The sequence below is a fragment of the Eretmochelys imbricata genome, chromosome 1 (assembly GCF_965152235.1).
Source record: "Eretmochelys imbricata isolate rEreImb1 chromosome 1, rEreImb1.hap1, whole genome shotgun sequence".
Lineage (NCBI taxonomy): Eukaryota > Metazoa > Chordata > Testudines > Cheloniidae > Eretmochelys > Eretmochelys imbricata.
The window spans coordinates 139,892,809-139,911,878 of NC_135572.1; the positions used below are offsets into that span (position 1 = coordinate 139,892,809).

General features: G+C 39.4%; 1 protein-coding gene across 10 annotated transcripts in view; it reads left to right on the forward strand.

The window, feature by feature from the left end:
* The window catches only part of BEND2 (BEN domain containing 2), a 37,514-nt gene extending 28,234 nt beyond the window's left edge, over positions 1-9,280 (forward strand). For 5 of the 10 annotated variants that reach the window (XM_077816381.1, XM_077816409.1, XM_077816429.1 and 2 more), the window contains 3 exons: positions 1,204-1,420; positions 3,769-3,972; positions 4,447-6,527. In XM_077816381.1, the coding sequence (XP_077672507.1) occupies positions 1,204-1,420; positions 3,769-3,972; positions 4,447-4,682 (657 nt within the window). In that variant the 3' untranslated portion in view covers positions 4,683-6,527. Of the gene's footprint in view, positions 1-1,203; positions 1,421-3,768; positions 3,973-4,446; positions 6,528-8,798 lie in introns of those variants that run through there. The other 5 variants (XR_013346081.1, XR_013346084.1, XR_013346082.1 and 2 more) reach the window with 5 other exon arrangements.
* The last annotated feature ends 9,790 nt before the right edge of the window (positions 9,281-19,070 follow it).

Sequence of the window (19,070 nt, forward strand, 5' to 3'; positions counted from 1 at the left end):
TTAAGGATCAACTCAAATACACTTTTAATGGTCATGCAGGAATATTTACTTAAATAAAGATAAAAACAAAAACAAAAAAAAACCTTTAGCAAAAATTACTGTATAAGAACTGTTACGAATAAGTATTTTATTTCTTACATTTTTCAGTATTAAACTATTTAAATAAAACCATTTGCAAGTGCCCTTGTTTGGTTAAACTAATGGAAAATGTTTTACCCTTTTGTTTATCTTACCACTACTATTAGGGACACACAAATTTATCTTAACCTATTGATGGACAGTAAACTGTCTCCATGTCACTGGAATTTATTTACCGATTAATTTATTTATAGTCTATTAACATTATTGCAAATTGAATGAAAGCTCACTTCTTATCCCCATCTATCAAACCCCTTTAGTCAGTGTCCTTCCAAAACAATCTGCACGGACTTCAGCAATGTCTTCTGTTACTCTAAAAAAGTGTACAGCAGGATCCTTTCCCAGAAGCCTTGACAATTATTTCACTCTCATATCCTGTACTGTTTTGCAATAGCTAGGGGCTCAAAACAGTGTTGGAAAGGTGTCTTACAAGTTAAACTGTTATTTTGATGTGCAGAATTCAATGCTGCAGTTGTTAACTAGCTATAAAGGTTTCCCTGGCAAGTAATATCTCTGAGGTTTGTGTTGGGTGCAATAAAAGGATCAGAACTACTCTACCTACACTATAGTTCTTCTGGCCTCTTTAGTTCAAACCAGGGATGTCATCTGTCTTCCTACTGTTCACAGATAATAGTCACAGTTCCACCCAAAGTATCTCTGGCATGACCTCCAGCATTTCTCACTTCATTTATTTTTCCTCTCTACCTTGCAATCCTTGGGTCTTCAGCGTATCTAGATTATGCTTCCCCAAGACTGTACCTCCACTGTATATTCTTATAGGCCTTCACATATCTGGTCATATATTTCCAGCCCCTTTGCATCACACTGGTATTTCACCCCAAGAACACCTGGAAAATCCATGCAACTCAGCTTCCAAAGTGCCTCATTACACAAGGACCTCAACAAGTGGCTGACATGTGGCTCTTGTGGTTGAAACGTATGGTTAACAATTTCTCAAATTTGGGGAATCTAATTCCTAATAATGTAGAAATCATTTGACACACTTAACTGGAAAACCGGTAGACTTCTCCCAAAGCATGTGTTAACTCCATTTGTGTGTTTCAGGAGACTACTGAAGGGAAGGAGAAACCTGCTGACACTCCAGACACATCCATTTGTGTGGATTTAAACTATAATGGGGAAGATAGTGAAGTCAATTCTCAATCCTCTCAGAAAATGACCAGCTCAACAACAAACAGACTTCAGAATACCACATGGGATAAAGTCCCTGAGATGTTCCATGCACCTTCATCCAATAAACTACAGTCTTTGGAACCAATGGGTAAGTTAGGAGACTTTCATCTTCTGGGTTAACACAAATTGCATTTTATACAATTGATTGAGAAGTAGTAGATGTTAAGATTCCAAAACTACTGCGCTAGTTTAAGTACAGGTAAGTGAAATCATTTGTGATATACAGTGCCTTGAATCCCACACAATGGTAAATGGGGTTTACTGACCTACAGGACTGCTTTCCATTTTTCCCAAGACAATCCCTCAGTATAGGTAGTATGTCCCCTCATGGCAAACACACTCTGGCAACAGACCACCTGTGTTCTCCTCCACCCATGTCCTTATCACAAACACATTTGCACTTTTTTTCTGAATAATTAGATTGGCGATCTCATCTGTGAACTAGTCCATCTAGCATTTCAAGAGTTCATGCATTATTACCCTATTTTCCCACTTTATATGAGAAATAATAGATGTTTCAAGGCAGCTTGGCATATTAAAGAGGCAGAGAAATTTTCTATATCCTAATCTGACAGGCAGATCTTTCACTGTGCTAAACTTTGACAATTTCCAAACAATCCCAAAAGCAGCCTTAAAACTTGTTTTATTTTCTTCCATTAGTAAAAGTGCACAGTTTATAAATGCAACAGTAAAACAAGATACCACATGTGGCATGTAATGGCTATAGAGATCTCTGGGGGAAATTCTCTGTGGCCAGTTCCCTGGGAGACAACTGGTTGGGTGGGACTTGTATAGGGCTTGAGCAGCCCACAAAAGAGGTGGCAGGACCCTCTTACTCAACAGGCCTCGTAATTGACTCTTCTTTTGCTACATATTGTGACAGACCCAGACCAGTGTGATACAGGAGTCTGGTAGAAGGCAAATATATTGGCCACTGGATGAACAGTTTTCTTTTCCCTGAGTGACCAGAGCAGGGGCTGCCCTAGAGCAATCAGGAACCTGCCAGAACCAGTTAAGACAGGCAAGCTAATCAAGACACCCAGAGCCAATTAAGAACTTTCTAGATTCAATTATGGCAGGCAGGCTAATCAGGACACCTGGTTTAAAAAGGACCTCCCATCAGTTAGTAGGGGTTCAAGTGTGATCAGGCTTCAGGAGGAAGATCCTGCAGTGTGGATAAAGAAGGTGCTGGGGGGAAGGCAATGGGGAAGTAGCCCAGAGAGTTGTAGCTGGAACCCGGTGTAGAGGGTGGGCCCGGGTTCCCCCTCCATCCCTCCAACTCCTGATCAGACACAGGAGGAGTTGACATGGTCTGTGAGAAACACCAGAAGGGAAGATCTAAATTGGAAAGGGATCTGCCCTGTCCTCAACTGCAGGGATTGTTCTCCGTTTCCCCCATGCTGGCCAGTGATGAGGTTAGCTGAGTGGATGGCAGGTTTGAGCCACTAGCAAGAGTGGCCAAACTGCGGGCTGCTGTGAACCTCTGAGGCAAGCAAATCTGCCAATAAGCGCAGGACCCGCAGAGGCAGAGGAGGAACTTTGTCACAATATAATGTACCTTTTATTCAGTGTGTGGCTCGCTTCTTCATTGAATGAAGTAGTTTCAGAGTAATATAGAAGAATGTTCATACTATTTTCATTCTCCACCCACAAAGTTTGAATACTATCAGAAAGCAGCACTGCTTTTATTTCTTGGAAGGACTATTTATTTATTTTTTTAGATGAAATAACACAGTACAGGAAGCAGTCCTGAAGCAAGTCAAGTTGCATAACTAGCATTTCTGAAAGCATAACAAAGGCTCTGTTATGCTACTATACAGCAGAGCAAATATATATTTGAAATAATTTTTTTGGCTGCTTGGGGTGGCTTGCAAAATAAGCCATTGTGTTTAAAATACCTAGTGTTCCCGAATCCAAGGTTCCACCTGCATTATTGCAATCATTTAGATACATGGAGTTTTCTGCATTACTGCATGTAAAACTCTTCAAGGAGCAACTGTAAGGGTCACACAGACAGGACCTTGATTTCTGAGGATCCCATGATGCTTTTTGTAAGACCAGGGCTTGCTTCATGTCCTTGGCTAAATTTTTTTCTTCCTCTCCTCCACATTCAGTATGTTGCACACTGGTGGTCTGCCTAGCTAGCTAGCTATCATTATTCCATCCCAGAGCTGCTGGATTTTAGTTCTAACTACAGTGATTCATTTCATGAGTGCGCACATATCTTGTATAGTTTGTCAAGTGGTTTGAGATCTTTCAGGATGAAAGATGCTATGTATATATATGTTAAGTTATTTCTTCTGGCCTTTCCAAACAAGCAGTATAGGGGGAAAAAATTGTCTTCTACCTTCCTAGTATAATGTGGTCCCTTGAAAGCATGGAAAACAACATTTCTCAATGAAAATAAAATATTCATCTCTCCAACTCCCTCTCTAGAACATCTTGGGAGTCCATGGCGCAACGTTCAGTTGCCCTTCTCAGTTATTTATGTAGCCAAGGGGAAGTCTCGGCCAGAGTTGTCAGCTCGCTATCTGATTCGCCATCTCTTCACAGAAGATATATTGGTGAAGAGCAATGTGTATGGTAATCTGGAACGTGGCATGTGTCCACTGGACTGCAACAGAATCAATGCTCTCAGAGGTATGCACAGCTAAACTCTCTTCAAAAGATGGGCTGGAAATAAATAAAAATTACTAACCTTGTATCCATAATCAATCATGCAGCTTCCAAAACATTATGTGAAACTGCCATGAGATTAGAGGCACAACTAGTGGGAGGAATGGAGGGGGGATATATTTTTACCTCCACTCCTGATCTATGCAAGATTAAAAAACAAAACAAACAAACCCTGTCCACATATTATCTCCCTAGGCCATCTAGTCACTTTTCTGTATTTCAGCTTTTCCAATAACTTTTTAAAAATAGACTTCATCATCACTCTAGCTTTGACCCTTGTAACTTAATGGTGCGCTTGACTATATTCTGTACTGGGAGAATGCACTTCTCAATACTTGTTTTGGCCCAGTTGTGTCCAAATAAAACATTCAAGCAAAACAGAGCTTGCATACATAATTGATGATGATGCCCTACTTGTCTGGTTGTTTTATCTTTTAGACTTTCTTCAAGAGAACTACCCATCCTTTGATCTAAAGGAAACTGGATATGATTGGAAAGCATGTGTGGCTGCCATAAACAGTACAATCCGCAGTCTTAGACATGACCATAAGAAGGCTGCAATTGGAGTCCGAAAGAAGGTCTTGGCTACACTACCATCAAGTGAAAAGAGTCCTCCGCAAAGCCCTACTTCAGTAAAGCCGTATGAAAGTGACACTATCAACCTTACAGACTAAAAAGCTATGTCTTACAACCATCTGACATCTAGCTGCAGTCATGCTGTAGGTTGTTCAAAATACTATACAGAAGCCAATCTTTTTGGGTTGTCCCCAGCACTATATAATATACTCCACAAGGCCAAAATGGTGGAAGACCTGGGGTCCCTCCCTTCTTGAGCCACTGGCACTGATGCCTTACTCCATTCATGGTAGGTTGCATGATGGGCACTTGTCTGACAAGCACCTACTTTCAGTAAAGTACTGGCCCCAGAAGAGAGCATTTTGCCTTGAGGAAGTCCACTGCACAGAACAGGAAAGAGAAAATGATTGTCCCTCTGAACAAAACAATAAGGATTCAAAAGCCTAGCTGGGTCAAGCTTGTTATGTTTGGGGAGGGGAAGTTGTTCTAACAGCTGGATAATATAATTGAAAAAACTTATAACATAGAAAGGAGAGTGTGATTGGTATTGCACCACTTTGAGTTGTCAGACATTTCGTTTTTTTCTCCCATCCTACAGCAGAGATTTTGTTGTAGGATAAGGGAAGATGAGGGCAACTACAACAAATACAATTGCTGGTAAGTAATATTTTTCCTCTTCCCGATGGTTGGCTCTTGTCTGGAATGAATATTAAGAAAGAATATTTTTGTATATATATTCTGGTTCTCTTTTACTCAATGTAAAATACAAAATATATCCTTCTGAAGGGATAATCAACATATACCATACCATACCAACGTAACCCACTGTTCCGTGTTTGTTACATGTCCCCCTCTGTGTCTAATCCACCGAGGATAGGAGTATGTTTGAGCTTCCAGCTAGAGAACTTGGGTCCTGATGGACCAATGAAGTCAATGGAAGGCTTTCCATTGGCTTCATTGTGCATAGCATCAAGCCATTGGTCCTTTAGCTCAAGCTAAAGAGACTCATGCTTTAGCTCTGTATATCCTGAGTCATGATTAAGATGACAATTGTTATACCTATCCAGACTCACCTATAATAGTCACAGCTTTTAGGTTTCTGGGCAGTTTGTGTGAACTATCAAGCATATTTGCTCTGTTTTTTGTGGATTGTTAGTAGTTAGAAGCATTTGACATCCTAACCCTACAAAGTCAAACCCTGAAAGGTGAAAATGCAGACTCTTTTCAGACATTGTTTGTCTCCAAGATAGTCAGGATTGCTGGAGCTTTGTCCCTCAAAAATAGTTACATATGTTCCCTTTTTCCTCCCTCCACCATAAGATTTTATACATATGTTAATAAAGCATCTTATTTTGGAAATTACTTGACTCTAATAGTCATATTAAATACTCTATATGAATAGAAAATAACTTTCCTTCCATTTTTTACATGACTGTATATACATTTAGGCTTAAATGAATCATTTGAATGGATTTATTTTCACTATAGATTTTATGCTGTTGTTGTTTAGTCCTCAAATTAACATTTGAAATAGAGTTGTTCTTGTTTATGACCGACATACTATCATTATTCTTCTTTAGGATCCTCCTTGCAAAATACCAACAGTTTTAGAATCTAGTCTGTAGGTATTTCCAGTTACAAAACTCAGAAAAATACCAAAAATGCTTAAATTTTTTTTTCTTCGGTATTTGTAGAGAATTTTTCCACTGTCATCCACAGATGTAAATGTCAGGATGGCATATTTATGGACTTAGCTAACTAGCACTGAATTCTGTCAATGTGATGTGTACTTCTATCTTCCATTCTGAAGAGACCCAAATAACTGAACAAAAAATAGTAATAGTTTCCTCATAATTGTACCAATTTTTGCTAACTTTTGTAAAATGTATTTTGCCCTTAGGAAAGAATATTTTACAAATAAAACTAGAATATATTTGCTCCTTTACTGACTGAATTTGTATTCAATACTGGTAATTCTTGTTTGGGGACCATGGTTGAAGGGTAGTTTTACCTAGAAAGGGGTTTTTTCATCTCCTGTCAGAGACATGGGCTTTGGGAAGAGTTTTTGCCTAAGATTAGCTGGCTGCTTCTGCACATGTTATAAAAAACTGATTATTTTGGCTATCAAAATCATAAGTAACCAGATAACATGTCGTCTACATGAGGAAGTTGCAATGGGTTGACTAGAGGGGTAACTTTAAACTGATTTAGTTAAGCCAGAGCAAACTCTTGTACTTGTTTGGGGTTAGCTTAGGTCGATTAGGAATCTGTTAACCTAAAACAAACCATCATAAACTGAAATAAGCATGTCTGCAAAGGCGTTTGCTCCAGTCTAACTAAATCAATTCAGGAATTAATTTAAACTGGTGTGACTTTCTTGTGTAGACAAGATCTTATTCTGACATGATTCCAGAATCTAGTTCTGAAACGAGCACCTTGAATCTAGTTTCAACATCTTTATACATCAGACTTAATGGGCAACTGACACAATTTAAGTCCAGAGGCCACTGCATGTCTGCTTAGTAACTGTAACGTTTAGAAAACTAAAACTCTTGTTGATGCATCCATTGCAGACGTGTGAATGATGGTGAGTATAGTTTTTTCACATTTTAATGCAGTCCAGTTTTCATATCCAAGAAAAAAGAAAACGTAAGTTTGAAGAACATCCAAGTTTAGCCATGAAACCTGGGTTTTGCCCGTATGTTACAATGAGAATGAAAAGAGCTCTTTATCTGAAACTGTCTAGAATGAATTTACAGCTTAAGATTGATTCTACAAAATACAATAATACAAAAGTAAGTATCCCAACAAATATGGGGCCTGATCCTGCAGTCCCAGCTCAAACTATGGACCTTAAAGGAAATTTTGTGTAGGGCCGGCAGAACAGCCCTTCAGCATTAATTTCCAGATCACCACTCTCACAAAGAAACCTGGGGCAGGAGCAAGAACATCTCCAGAAGTATTCCCTCCGTTTCCAAGATATTGTTCCTGTGGGATTCACAGAAGGAGTGGGGGGAGGGGTCTTCCTCAGCATTCTTAGATCTTGGGGTTTCTGTGGGAGGTCACAGCCATTCGCATGGAGGCGGTCTGTCTCCAGAGCAGAATGTTGGGTGCCTTCCTCCAGCTCCCAGGCAGAACAGCTTCGCTGTAGGTCAGTTGCCAGACACATTCCTCCTCACCACAGCCTCTAGGATCTCCCACCACGTTGCCAACGATGCGTGGGTGGGTGCGAGAGAGGGAGGAAGAGGAAAACCAATGAGCATAACACATCCACCTCCCCATGCACAGCAACCCCACTAAGGTCTCTCGGAGGGAGATTGAGGAGGATTGTGCTATGGAAGGAGGACGAGATCTGTGTGCTGATGGGGCCCCCGTCAAATGATCTAATTCTGACTCTTCCTGTCCTCCATTGCAGGGATGTACATGTGTTTTGGAGAGCAGTTGGGGGCTGGAATTCCATGGCAGTTGGTCGCATTCAGTTATGCAAGTTTCAAGGCATGTGTTGAAAATATCCAGCTTGTGGGCAGACTCAGCTGTAGTAGGCATAACTCGTTCCTTAGAACAATAATATCAATGTGTCAAAAGAAAAATCTAAAATAAGTTCCTGAAATGAATATAACGATACAATTTATGTCAATACATACAGATTCTAGAAAACCAATGTTATATGCTAACAACTTTTTAGTTACTGAATTAATTAAATGCAAATGAAACAAGGGATCATAGGTTATTTTCTTACAGATGCAGTAAACGATGGTGTCCATATATAGAAGATAAGGGAATATAGCGAAATCAAGGCACTAGGTTTAATGCTGGAGGAATCTGGGCTTGGATTGCATTAATTCTCTATACCCATTCTGTCCTTGGCACTTCTGGGACCACCAACCAGGGTGCTAATTGTGATGGTGGATTTTGTGATCTTTGTAATAAAAAAGCATCATTGCAGTTACATCTCTGTTAAGAACTGGACTGATTATCAAAAAGGGGGGTAGAGTCTACATTCTGAGTGGATCTAGCAAGAATGCAGTAATATGTCATGTTCTATTTCTAAAGCAAGATGAGACTTCAATGGTGAATTTAACTTTGAAATTTAAAACCACACAATTTTGATTGGGCAAAGATAATTTCCCATGCAGTACTATTCACTTTGGTGTACATCTGTTTTTACCAATTGTGTAGATAACCTTCAAAACTGTTCCAATTGTACTTTGCAGTGGCAACTGTTAAGGTCACTGAGTCTTCAAAGGTGAGTAAGTTGCTTGTGTCTCATATAGGTTTGGATTTTCTTTATTTTAGGGCTAGTGCATGTTCTCCCTTAGCATTTGTTTGGTTAGTTTGGTCAGAGGAGGAGTTCAGAATGTGATATAGTATGGATACAATATTTTGCACATTTTTATTGCTGGCTTGTGTTTATGAGAGTTCTTTGATGTAACAGTCACTTTGTACTTCCCTGGTGTAATCACTGAAACTGCTGACTTTAAATGCTCTTTTTGTTGTGAGTTTGATTAGAAGCTTAAGCATTAATTTTATTTAAAACTTGCTTATAACTTCACTTTAAAATCATTTTGGTCATTTAAATACAAGGTTAAGTATGATCATATTTACTATTTTGTGTTCCCTTTCACACTGTAGGATTTTCTAGAAAGACATGAGACCATCAGATTAGAAGTGCTTACAGCACCATCAAGCAAGGGCCTAAATAAGTTCCATGTTTAAAGGATAATATTAAGCATTTTCGCAATAAACATGCAGTATTGTGAGTTTCATTTTTATCTGAAATACAGATTTCAAATGCTCAGCTTGACACCTCTTGGATAGAGCTGGTGAAACATTTTCCATTATTTTTTTTTAAACTGAAAAATGACCTAATTCCAAAAATGATTTTGTTGTTGTTGTTGACATTTTGCAATTTGAAAACATTAGCAAAATGTTTGTCTCTTTTTTAATCTGGGGTTTTGATAACATTATAGAGATACAAATAGTTTGTTTATTAAAATAATTACATATAAATCTGGAAATCCATTTCTGAAAAGTGACTTGCTGAAATATCTTGACTACATGCTGAAGCAACACCCGGCATATATGCTGAAAAAAGAAAAGGGTATTGGATCAGGCCCTAGAAAAGTCAGTGAGAGTCTTTTAGCTGGCATCCAATGGGCATTGAATCAGGCTTTCAGTCAGCTGTTTGGAGCAAGTGGTCATTTTGAACATTTTTGTAATTATTTGGGATGTTTTCTCATAAACCATTTCTGGTAAGAAAATCTAAGAGTTTTGCCACAGTAAAGACTTCAGAATTGTGCTCACAATGAGAAGGTATTGGGCCAATGCCGAAGGAAAGGTGTGGGTTTTTTTGTTTTTTTTTTAACGAGGCATGAAATTCTCTAAGCTCCTGTCTGTGGACACAGAAGTTGCCAACTACAGATGAAAAGGTACAGTACTAAAGAAATAGTATCCTTTTTTATTCTAGTTAATGAATTCAGTGCAATAGTATATTTAATTGAAGCTTTGCGTGGACTACAATGAAATGGTGTGGTTTTAACACGTGGTAACTAACAGTCTGAAAAGTCTAGTGGAGCAGCCTCTTTTTCTTTTAGTGTAGTTGGTCCAATAAAAGATACTACCTCACCCACCTTGTCTCTCCAGTGCAAACAAGGCAGTGTATATGTCTAATATGTGCTAAGCTGGTTAAAAGTTAAAGCCTAGCCTCCAGGTGGTATGCATTGTCTAGACTAGATGTTGGGTGTGTTGTGTTTTTTTTTTTAACACGTTAACATATGCTAACATCCTACCTTTAAACCCTAGTCTAGACAAAGCCTACAAGGCAGTTGATACCGGGAAGTTACATCAGCATAGCTACATCACTCAGGGAAAAATCCACACCCCTGAGCAATGGAGGTTAAGCCAAACAACCTCCCGGGATAAACAGCACTAGGTCAACGGAAGAATTTTTCTGTTGACCTAGTTATTATCTCTTGGGGAGGTGGATAGTGTCTTTACTGAGGCACTACAATGGCACTGCTATAGCATTTCAAGGTGAAGAAACCCTTATGGTCTGCAGGAATCCAGACTGTTACTTTAATTTGTTTCCTCCTAAGGTTTGGCCCTGCAGGCTACTGAGGTTGGACAAAATAAGTGCAGACGAGACGGTTAGCACTGAGTAAGCCTAACCCTATGGCCTTTCATCACACAAGTAGTCCATTTTAATAGTTCTTACTTTTCAGAGAGGACCTGCATTTTATGTGCAATTCTCCATATGCAAATGGGCAACCCCTATGTTGCATAGTGCTTCCTGTGTACAGAGAGGGATTGTCTGAGTTATCTGACCCACAAGATAATTCCCTTCCCTTTAAGCAGTTATGCTGGCAGGAAATTTGGAAAGAAAAGGACTGCAGAAGCCATTTAGGTTGACTTGATAACCTGTTTGTATTTTAAATGCAGAGGCTCTGTCTCCTATCATCTTGGTTAAGGGGGTAGAAGAGAAGAAAGCAGAGAAAATGCAACGCCCTGATGTCTGTGGCCTGAAAGTGCAGAATATAGAGACAAGTTAAAATAAAAAGTCAAAGGTAGAGAAACTAGAGAGAGCATTTCAGTGGTGTAATCCTCTCTGATTTTACTGACCCTTACTTTATGTTCTTCATGCAGTTATCTGTAAAACCATTTAAACTAAGAGACAAATAAATTATTTAATATGTTAAGAGGTCAAAAGATACTTTTCATTGTAACTATTTTCCATTTTCCTTGTCGCAACTCTGAAGGAAGATTTAGTTTCCCTTTTAAAGCATGTGATCTTTTGTAAAACAAATGGCTCTGTAAAGGCTGCTTATTGTATTCTAGAAAACCAATTAAAGAGATTTTAAAAAATATATATATTCAAATTGGTCTTCCAGGCATCTCAGAGGTTTTCTTTTCAAATCCCGATAAGACATTTTCAATAAAATGTTGCTCTCCTTTTGCATGCATTTGGATTATAAATGGGGATTATTTTTCCTACTGGATTTATCTCTGATGGAAGATGCAAGTACAATTGTAATAGCTACCTCCTTTTTAAAAAAACAACATATACAATAAGCAGCCTTTACCAATCCCTTTTGATGTATGAAGTCCTGTATAGAGTGACTATTCTGCAACAGCAGGTAGCAGGCTCTTCTCTTTTAAACACTGTCTTTCATTTTAATAAATACATTTTTAGTGATCATGGGAGGAGGAGGGGTTGGAAGTTCCTCACTATTCTCCAGGTAGCAGCAGAGAAATAGTTTCACATATCAGTCATATTTTCAGTGTGTAATTTTCTTTTTTTAAACCTCGTGGCAGTAATATATATGTGTTTCTTTTTAGCCAGCCAGAGGGCAAAGACAACACATGTTCATCCTACAAAGAAGTCAGTGTTATGTCTTGCCTTATTTTTGTGGATATTCTGTATTTAATTTTGAATATACAGTGTGTCACATGGGGCCTTTCTCTCAGAAGCCAAGAGAGAAATGCTACTCTTGCTTGAGTACGTGTCTGGAAGCCAATCTGTAGAGGCATTCGTTTGGGTTTGATTGTTGCATACTATGGACCGATCTGCAAATACCTGCCCAAGTGCTTAACTTTGCTATTCCAGATGGGGCTACTCACGATAGTAAAATTAAGCATGGTAAGTATTTGTAGATTAGGCTTAAAGCCAAGTGAAGCATCAAACATCAGCCAAAAAATAAAACCCCTCCTAAACAGATCAGGGTGAACAAATTTATGGGCCAGATACTGTCTGCCTGTTTTGCACAGAGCTGAGAATGCTGTGAGCACTTAAATATAGTAATAATAACAACAAATGACTATGACTGACCTTACAAAAATGCTGAAAATCTGATCTCCAAAACATTGAAATGGGGAGATGTTTCCTGTGTTTTGTCTTAACTTCTCAGCAGAAGGCCCAGTTTAATTAAGTATTGGCCAAATTCCAGCAGTCACAAAGAAAGATACGATGGGAGCCATTCGCAGCCATGGAGATACTGGAGTGGTGGCAGATAAGCTCTTTTGGACAGGGATCATCACTCAGTGCTCTGTTTGTACAGCACCTAGCACATTGAGATCCTGGTCTATGACTTGGATTGCTAGGCACTACCACAATACAAATAATAAATATAATAAGTTGTGTTTTAGGGCCTGATCCAAAGCTCATTTAAGTCAATGAGAGTCTTTCCATAGATTTCAGTGGGCTTTAGATCAGCCCCTTTATACATAGCTAAATATTTACAGGTAATGTGTGTATTTGTATCTAGGATATTATCATCAGTAATCAGGAACCTTCAACCATAGCGCCAGGCATATGTTTTGACCAATTTCTCTGCCACCAAAACCCCCCTTTTTTTTTTCTTCTGGATTTAGGCTGTGGCCATTCCAGTTTCTGAGCTACCTCAGTCTTCCCTCTCCCTTAAGGGATTTGAGCCCACACTCCTCACCCCCTCCCTGACTCTCCACTACTGGATCCCTACTCCTAAGCCATTCTGCTCAACAGACCAACTTCGTAACCTGTCCCAGCTGCTGCAATTCTCTGGCCTCCAAAAAACCTAACCTGTCTCCTAAAGAATTCAATGGTAATAGGATGACTCAGTTATATTTGTGTTGGGATATAGGAATGTTTGTTTCCTTTGCTCTTCATAGAACCCACTCTCTCATGCATACTGCATTTCTCTTCTCTTGGCCCATCTCTAACACCCTGTTGCTTTCAAGTGCTCCTCTGCTGAGCCTCCCAAAAACTAGCACATACAAATCAGCTCTAACTCAAGCCCTTCCTATTGGGATTTCGGTGAGACTTACTGCTCCAGGGCATTTTATTCCGCTTGCCTACCTAGCAATGCTTAATAATTTCTGAACACCCTTCGGTTTTATATGATTTGACCTGCAGCTGGAAAGGGCAGCTGAGAAATACTGTTGTTTAAACAAATATAGCTCAGTGAATTGTACCTTACTAATTTTGATTGTCTGAAATCTCCAGATGTGTATTGGGAATGAAAGAATCATAACAGCAAAGGTGGTCTAGCAAACCTAGAGACCTTGGTTTTTATAAACTCAAAGAAGAGCATTTGTCTGAGATCTAGAGGCCTAAGGATATGACAGTGATTGTTTTCCAAAAAGTATATAATTTCTTAGTTTCAATAGGACTTTTAGCTGAAAAAAATTCAAAGAATGGGTTGTTCTCTACATAAGAAAATAATGAGTAAAATTTCTGTATATGGGCATGACTGTATAGGAATTAATTTTGCATAGAAGCTTGTGTCCATTGTGAAAGTGGCTGAAAATATATTGCACAGGGTTTTGTAGAAGGAAATAACCACAGTGCTGAAATAAGCAGTGTAAGAAAATGCCCTTGAGGAGATGAAAAGCTATGAAATGAAAAGAAAAATGGAGTGGGGAAAAAAAGACTAATACTAGCGTAGCCTTGAAAGTACAGACTCCATTTTATATTTGTACATAAAGGCCATCCCTTCCAATAGAAAGAAAAAATGGGCTGAACCTTTTCTGCACTTAAATGCACAAAGCTTTAACAGTTCAAAACAGATGCCTTCCTTATTCCAGTCTCTCTATTGTATCCCATCTCCAAAGCCCACCTACTGATAGGCTGCAGAAATGTATTCGTTGTCTGACTTCCTTTCCTTTCCCTTCCCAGATCCATGTGGCATTTCCTGGGGATCCTCTGTAAGACCATGAATTCTACTATTCTCATGCACTGTAAAATAAATACGAGAATATTAGGTCACGTAAAAAAAATTGTCTTCTAAAGAAAGAACTTTAAATAATATTTCTTTGCAAAGGAACCTGTGAAATCCTTTATATGAGAGCATAGGTCCTAGCTTGTATGTAAAGAATACCAGTGATGCCTAGTAAACTATGTACACTTACATTAGTTTAATATTCCCAAGTGTACTAAATTTAATCTACTTGATTGTGAGGTACTACTTCTTCTTAATAATAATTTGTATGACAGTAATGTCTAGTGGCTCAAATGGAAAACCGGGACCCCTTGTGCTAAATGCTGTACATGTACATAAGAGACACATCCATGCCACAGTCTACGTAGACAAGGTTGGAGGCAGGAAGAATTATCATCATCATCCTGTTTACAGACGGGGACTTGAGACAAACAGATTGTGACTTGCCATGGTCAGCAGGAAATCTGTTATAAAGGTGGGACCTGAACCCAAACCTCCTGAGTCCCAGTCCAGGTACCTAACCACATGACTGACTTAGTATCTTGGTTGTGTTGTTGATCTTGTGACTGCCATTGAGTAGTCACTATAACAAATACAAGCAAAAAACCCCTACAATGTAAAACAAGTATATTTATGCATCCCTACTGTATGAAACAAGTGTCTTCCTCCTTTCCTAAATTAGCCAGAAGAGGGCGCTACAATGATAAGGCTGGTTTTTAGGCTATTTATTTTTTTTCGCGGAGTGCTACCGAGAGCTAGCTGCCTTGTCAAAGGTATTATCTTTAATCCTCGCAAAGCCAGAGGGAGGTGAGGCCACTGAGCCCCATGCAGGATAAGGCCCTATATACATGAACCAGGTCCTGGAAACAATATGGAGAATAATATTGTGTGTTATGCTTCTTGAAACAAGATTTTTCAGGTATTTGATGATGAGAAAGATGAAGTGATGAAAACGTGATATCCATTTGAAAATGAGATGAAGAATTTCTAATAACCTCCCCGCTGGGGATTTGAATTCACTGTCCTGGAAACATAACCCAGATACTTTATCTGTTAGGCTACACAATCTTGGTTTCAATCCAGCAGACTATACAGGTGTAAAATTAACCACCGGAGGGCTCTCCTATTGTTCCCTGACTGCAATGCTAACATATGGGAAAAAATAATTGAAAAAGTCAATAGTATGGGACACTGAGTACAAGCAAAGCCTGTTCCCTCCTTCATACCAAGATGTACCTGTATGTACGATCTCATGTCAATCAGACTTGCTTTTGGTTCTTGTAAAAAATAAAAGGGGGAGACGTGGGGATGAGAAGAATTTCCCTATGTTTAGATATATCTATCTTCACAAGAAGGGGATCTCATTGAGACAGTTTGCAAGTGTTGGGAGTGCATAATTGTGTGTGGAAATGCCAAAAGAATTGTTTTATTGCTTGGCACGAGCAGGAGAATAGCTTGGCTTGGTCCTGTGAAAACAGTAACAATAGTCTGGTAGTGCGCTCTGTCTCTCTTGGTCCAGATCACTAATGTGATTCTTAATAAAAGCAGCCCTTAAAACATAAATCTGGATTTAACCAATCCTAAAAGGTCATTGCTTATTGGCTACAAAAAAATGTTTTAAAAACTGCCCCAATACACAACTGTCCAGTAAACTAGAGAGGCTCCATCTGAGATCTCCTTTTAGTCTATCTGGTACTGTACTAAGCATAAATTTTAAAATTTGCCTAGATACACATTTATCCAATAGACTGGAGTGATTTCAAATTGGTTATTCAAGTGTTTTTTAATTAAAAAAAAATCCTATCTAATTATATGCATTTGCCCAAGAGACAGGAACAGCTGCAAAGGAGCCAGTCTGATTTCTCTGATAAATAGTCTGCATTTTATTTATATAAGTGCTCATAAAACGTGCCAGACTGAAAGCCCTAGAGAATCAAATCCTCTATTTATGGACAGAACAGGTACAGAGCAGGCAGTCACGCTTCTGGCTTCCCCACACTGCCCTTTCAAATGCCTCAGATCTGACAAAAGAGGCTCCACCTAGCTTAAGGCGAAAGGGGCATCTCTCCCAGAAATGGGGAGGATTGCAGCTTGACAATGGACTATATCTGGGAGCAAAGAGAGCAGAAAAAGAGCAATAAGGGAGAAGAACCAGCATAACTTGGAGGAGGGAAAGAGGGCAGACAAGAGAGGATGGGGGTGACAATAAAGAATGAATGAGAGGGAAGGAGATGCTCCTCAATTTGAGAGGCAACGTGGTCTGTTACCTAGTGCACTAGACTGGGACTCAGGAGACCAGGCCTCTACTCAAAGCTCTGCCCCTGACCTCATGTCTGTCTGATTTTGGACAAATTTTGGTGCCTCTTTTTCCCCTTCTACTCTTTTTCTAGTCTGTGGAAAAATGAATCCCATATACTTTTCTTGTTTTCATTGGCTTGCTTAGAATTCCAGGTTACTAGCAGAAAATTATTATATTTTACCATCTGTCATTATCTTTTTCAAAAGAACAAAAAATAAAGGGACTGTAAAGTACAAACCACTGCCTAATTACAGATATGAAATTCATTGCATTAAGTGAAAAAAGAAGTAACATTTGGGGCCATATTTTGGGACATCATCTCTGCTTTACCTGCTTATGCTGGCAAGCTTGTCCATGCACTTACAACATATGTGCACATAGCATTTTATCTGAACGTGGCGATGCAGTAGTTGGATTAGTAGGCATTTTATTGGCACACGCAAGTGTATGTGGATTTACAAACAGGCATGTGCAAAACTGCATGTAGAAAATTAGAGGGCTTTTTAAATTTAATTTAGATTTAGAGATGGGATTTTTAACAGTGCTCAGTGTTAACTAAACTCTGGTCCCATTGTAGTCACCATTACCTTCAGACAGTGGAAGTGAAGTTAGTCTAGTACTGAGTACTCTTGCCCATAAAGAGTGACAAGTTCACCCTTATAAAATCAAGGTGAGAAGTCAATGGAGGCAGGATTTCCCTCATGGTCCATCTGTCACACCGTTATGCTTGTGTTTCCTTTCTCCGTTTTGGTGCCAGTTTAGTATGGAATGTTTTCTTTAACTCTGAATTGCTTAGATTCCACTGATACCACTGTGGGCAGGTGGTAGGTTCACTCAAAATATAACAGGAACATTGGTGTTAAAGCTGGTTTCAAAATTTCACATTTTTAAATTTTTCAATTAAGGGGGGAATGGGACAAATTTTCAACAGAAAGGTCTCTGTTTTGCCAATTAGTCAATGTAAAGGAGGAGCATTCAGCAGGCAGTCCTAGGAGGAGGGCTGAACGTAACAGTTCAGTTCCAGCCTAGGAGCTGTGGCGAAACATCAAGTCAAGATCTAGTAACTACCAGTGCAGGGGGAAAAGGGAATGTTGCAGCTGTGACAGATATAGCAATTTCCTACAGTATCCTGGACAAACCTCACTAGATTAAGTTAAATTGTATTGAATTAAGTTTAAGTATTTTAGGAGTTTGTTGTGTATTATTGTGGGGTTGTATGTAACTTCTCTAGAGGAGAGACATGGCCGGTGTAAGCCTTTGGAAAGGTTATGAGCTTCAAAGGACAATTTTAAACAATATGCCAGCCAGTTAAGTGGGGTTCCTAAGAAATACCTGGGGAGAGGTGAATACAAATTACCACCTCCAGTTATGCAAAGACCCAACCTTAGGAAGCATTGCACTGAGGAGGGGACCTGTGTCTGGCCGGTTGCCTATTTATGTCTCTGCAGATCAAAGACCCCAACTGTATAAAGGAGTGACTGTGGGCCAGGCCATTTATGAACTGGTATCACAGAACAACCCCTGTACAGGGTTTGAAGGACTGACCACCTCTCAGAGCCCTTGTTGCACTTGTAGGGGTGACTTCTAGTTAGCTGTGTTTAGGTCCTTTTATTGTTTTAGTGTTTTCTCTGTAATGCTTTCAACTTAAGAATAAATGTGCTTGTTTAGGAAAAGCTGTGTGGTATCTTATAACTCTGGGCAATTATGCTGTTTGTAGCCTCTGAGTAGAAAAGCAAAGGAGGCCTACTGAGTCAGTCTGTCTTGGTGGGGACTTCACAGAGTAGGCAGGGAACCGTGCACCCTGGAAAACCCTCAGTCAGTCAGGAGAGAGACAGAGGGTCTCTGCCTAAGAGACATGACAGGTGAAAAGCCCTTGCTGGACCATGAGAGGGAATTTTATACAGGTGCCATTGCCCTGAACTGTGACAGCAGCATTATGCCATACAGATCCCAAATAGAGCTTTAAAGGAGCAGTGGAAAGGTCAAGGGCGCTACCCAGTGAAACAACTGGACAATACCTACAGGCAGTTTACATTAATTGTTAACGGTTTATTTTAGAAACTGACGGGGTGCCAGCCTCACTGCTTCTGAGGATGTAAATGTTCAAGGCAAATTAGTCAGTGTTTTTGTGCATTTTGTTTGCTTGCAAGAAAAATGCAGTGTAGATTTTTTAAACTTAGAATTTGAACTTGGTGCTCATAAAAACGAGGATAGTAACATTTGCTTCCCTATGAAGCGTTGTACAAACCAGGCAGAAAATCTGCATAATTCTCTGCTCAGCTTTGCCAATGCACCTCGATGCTGGCTTGCAAACGTCTTTGTTAGTTCAGCCTCAGGTCTCTGAAATGGAGATTTAAAATCATGCCAAATTGTGTAGCACTTTACCATTCAACCCGTCTCCCCAGTATGTAAATGGTACGTCTGTTACTAAACCCGGCCATGGCCACAGTGCTTCAGGTTAAGGTGTACTGTAGTTAAGGTTTGTCTTGTGTTTG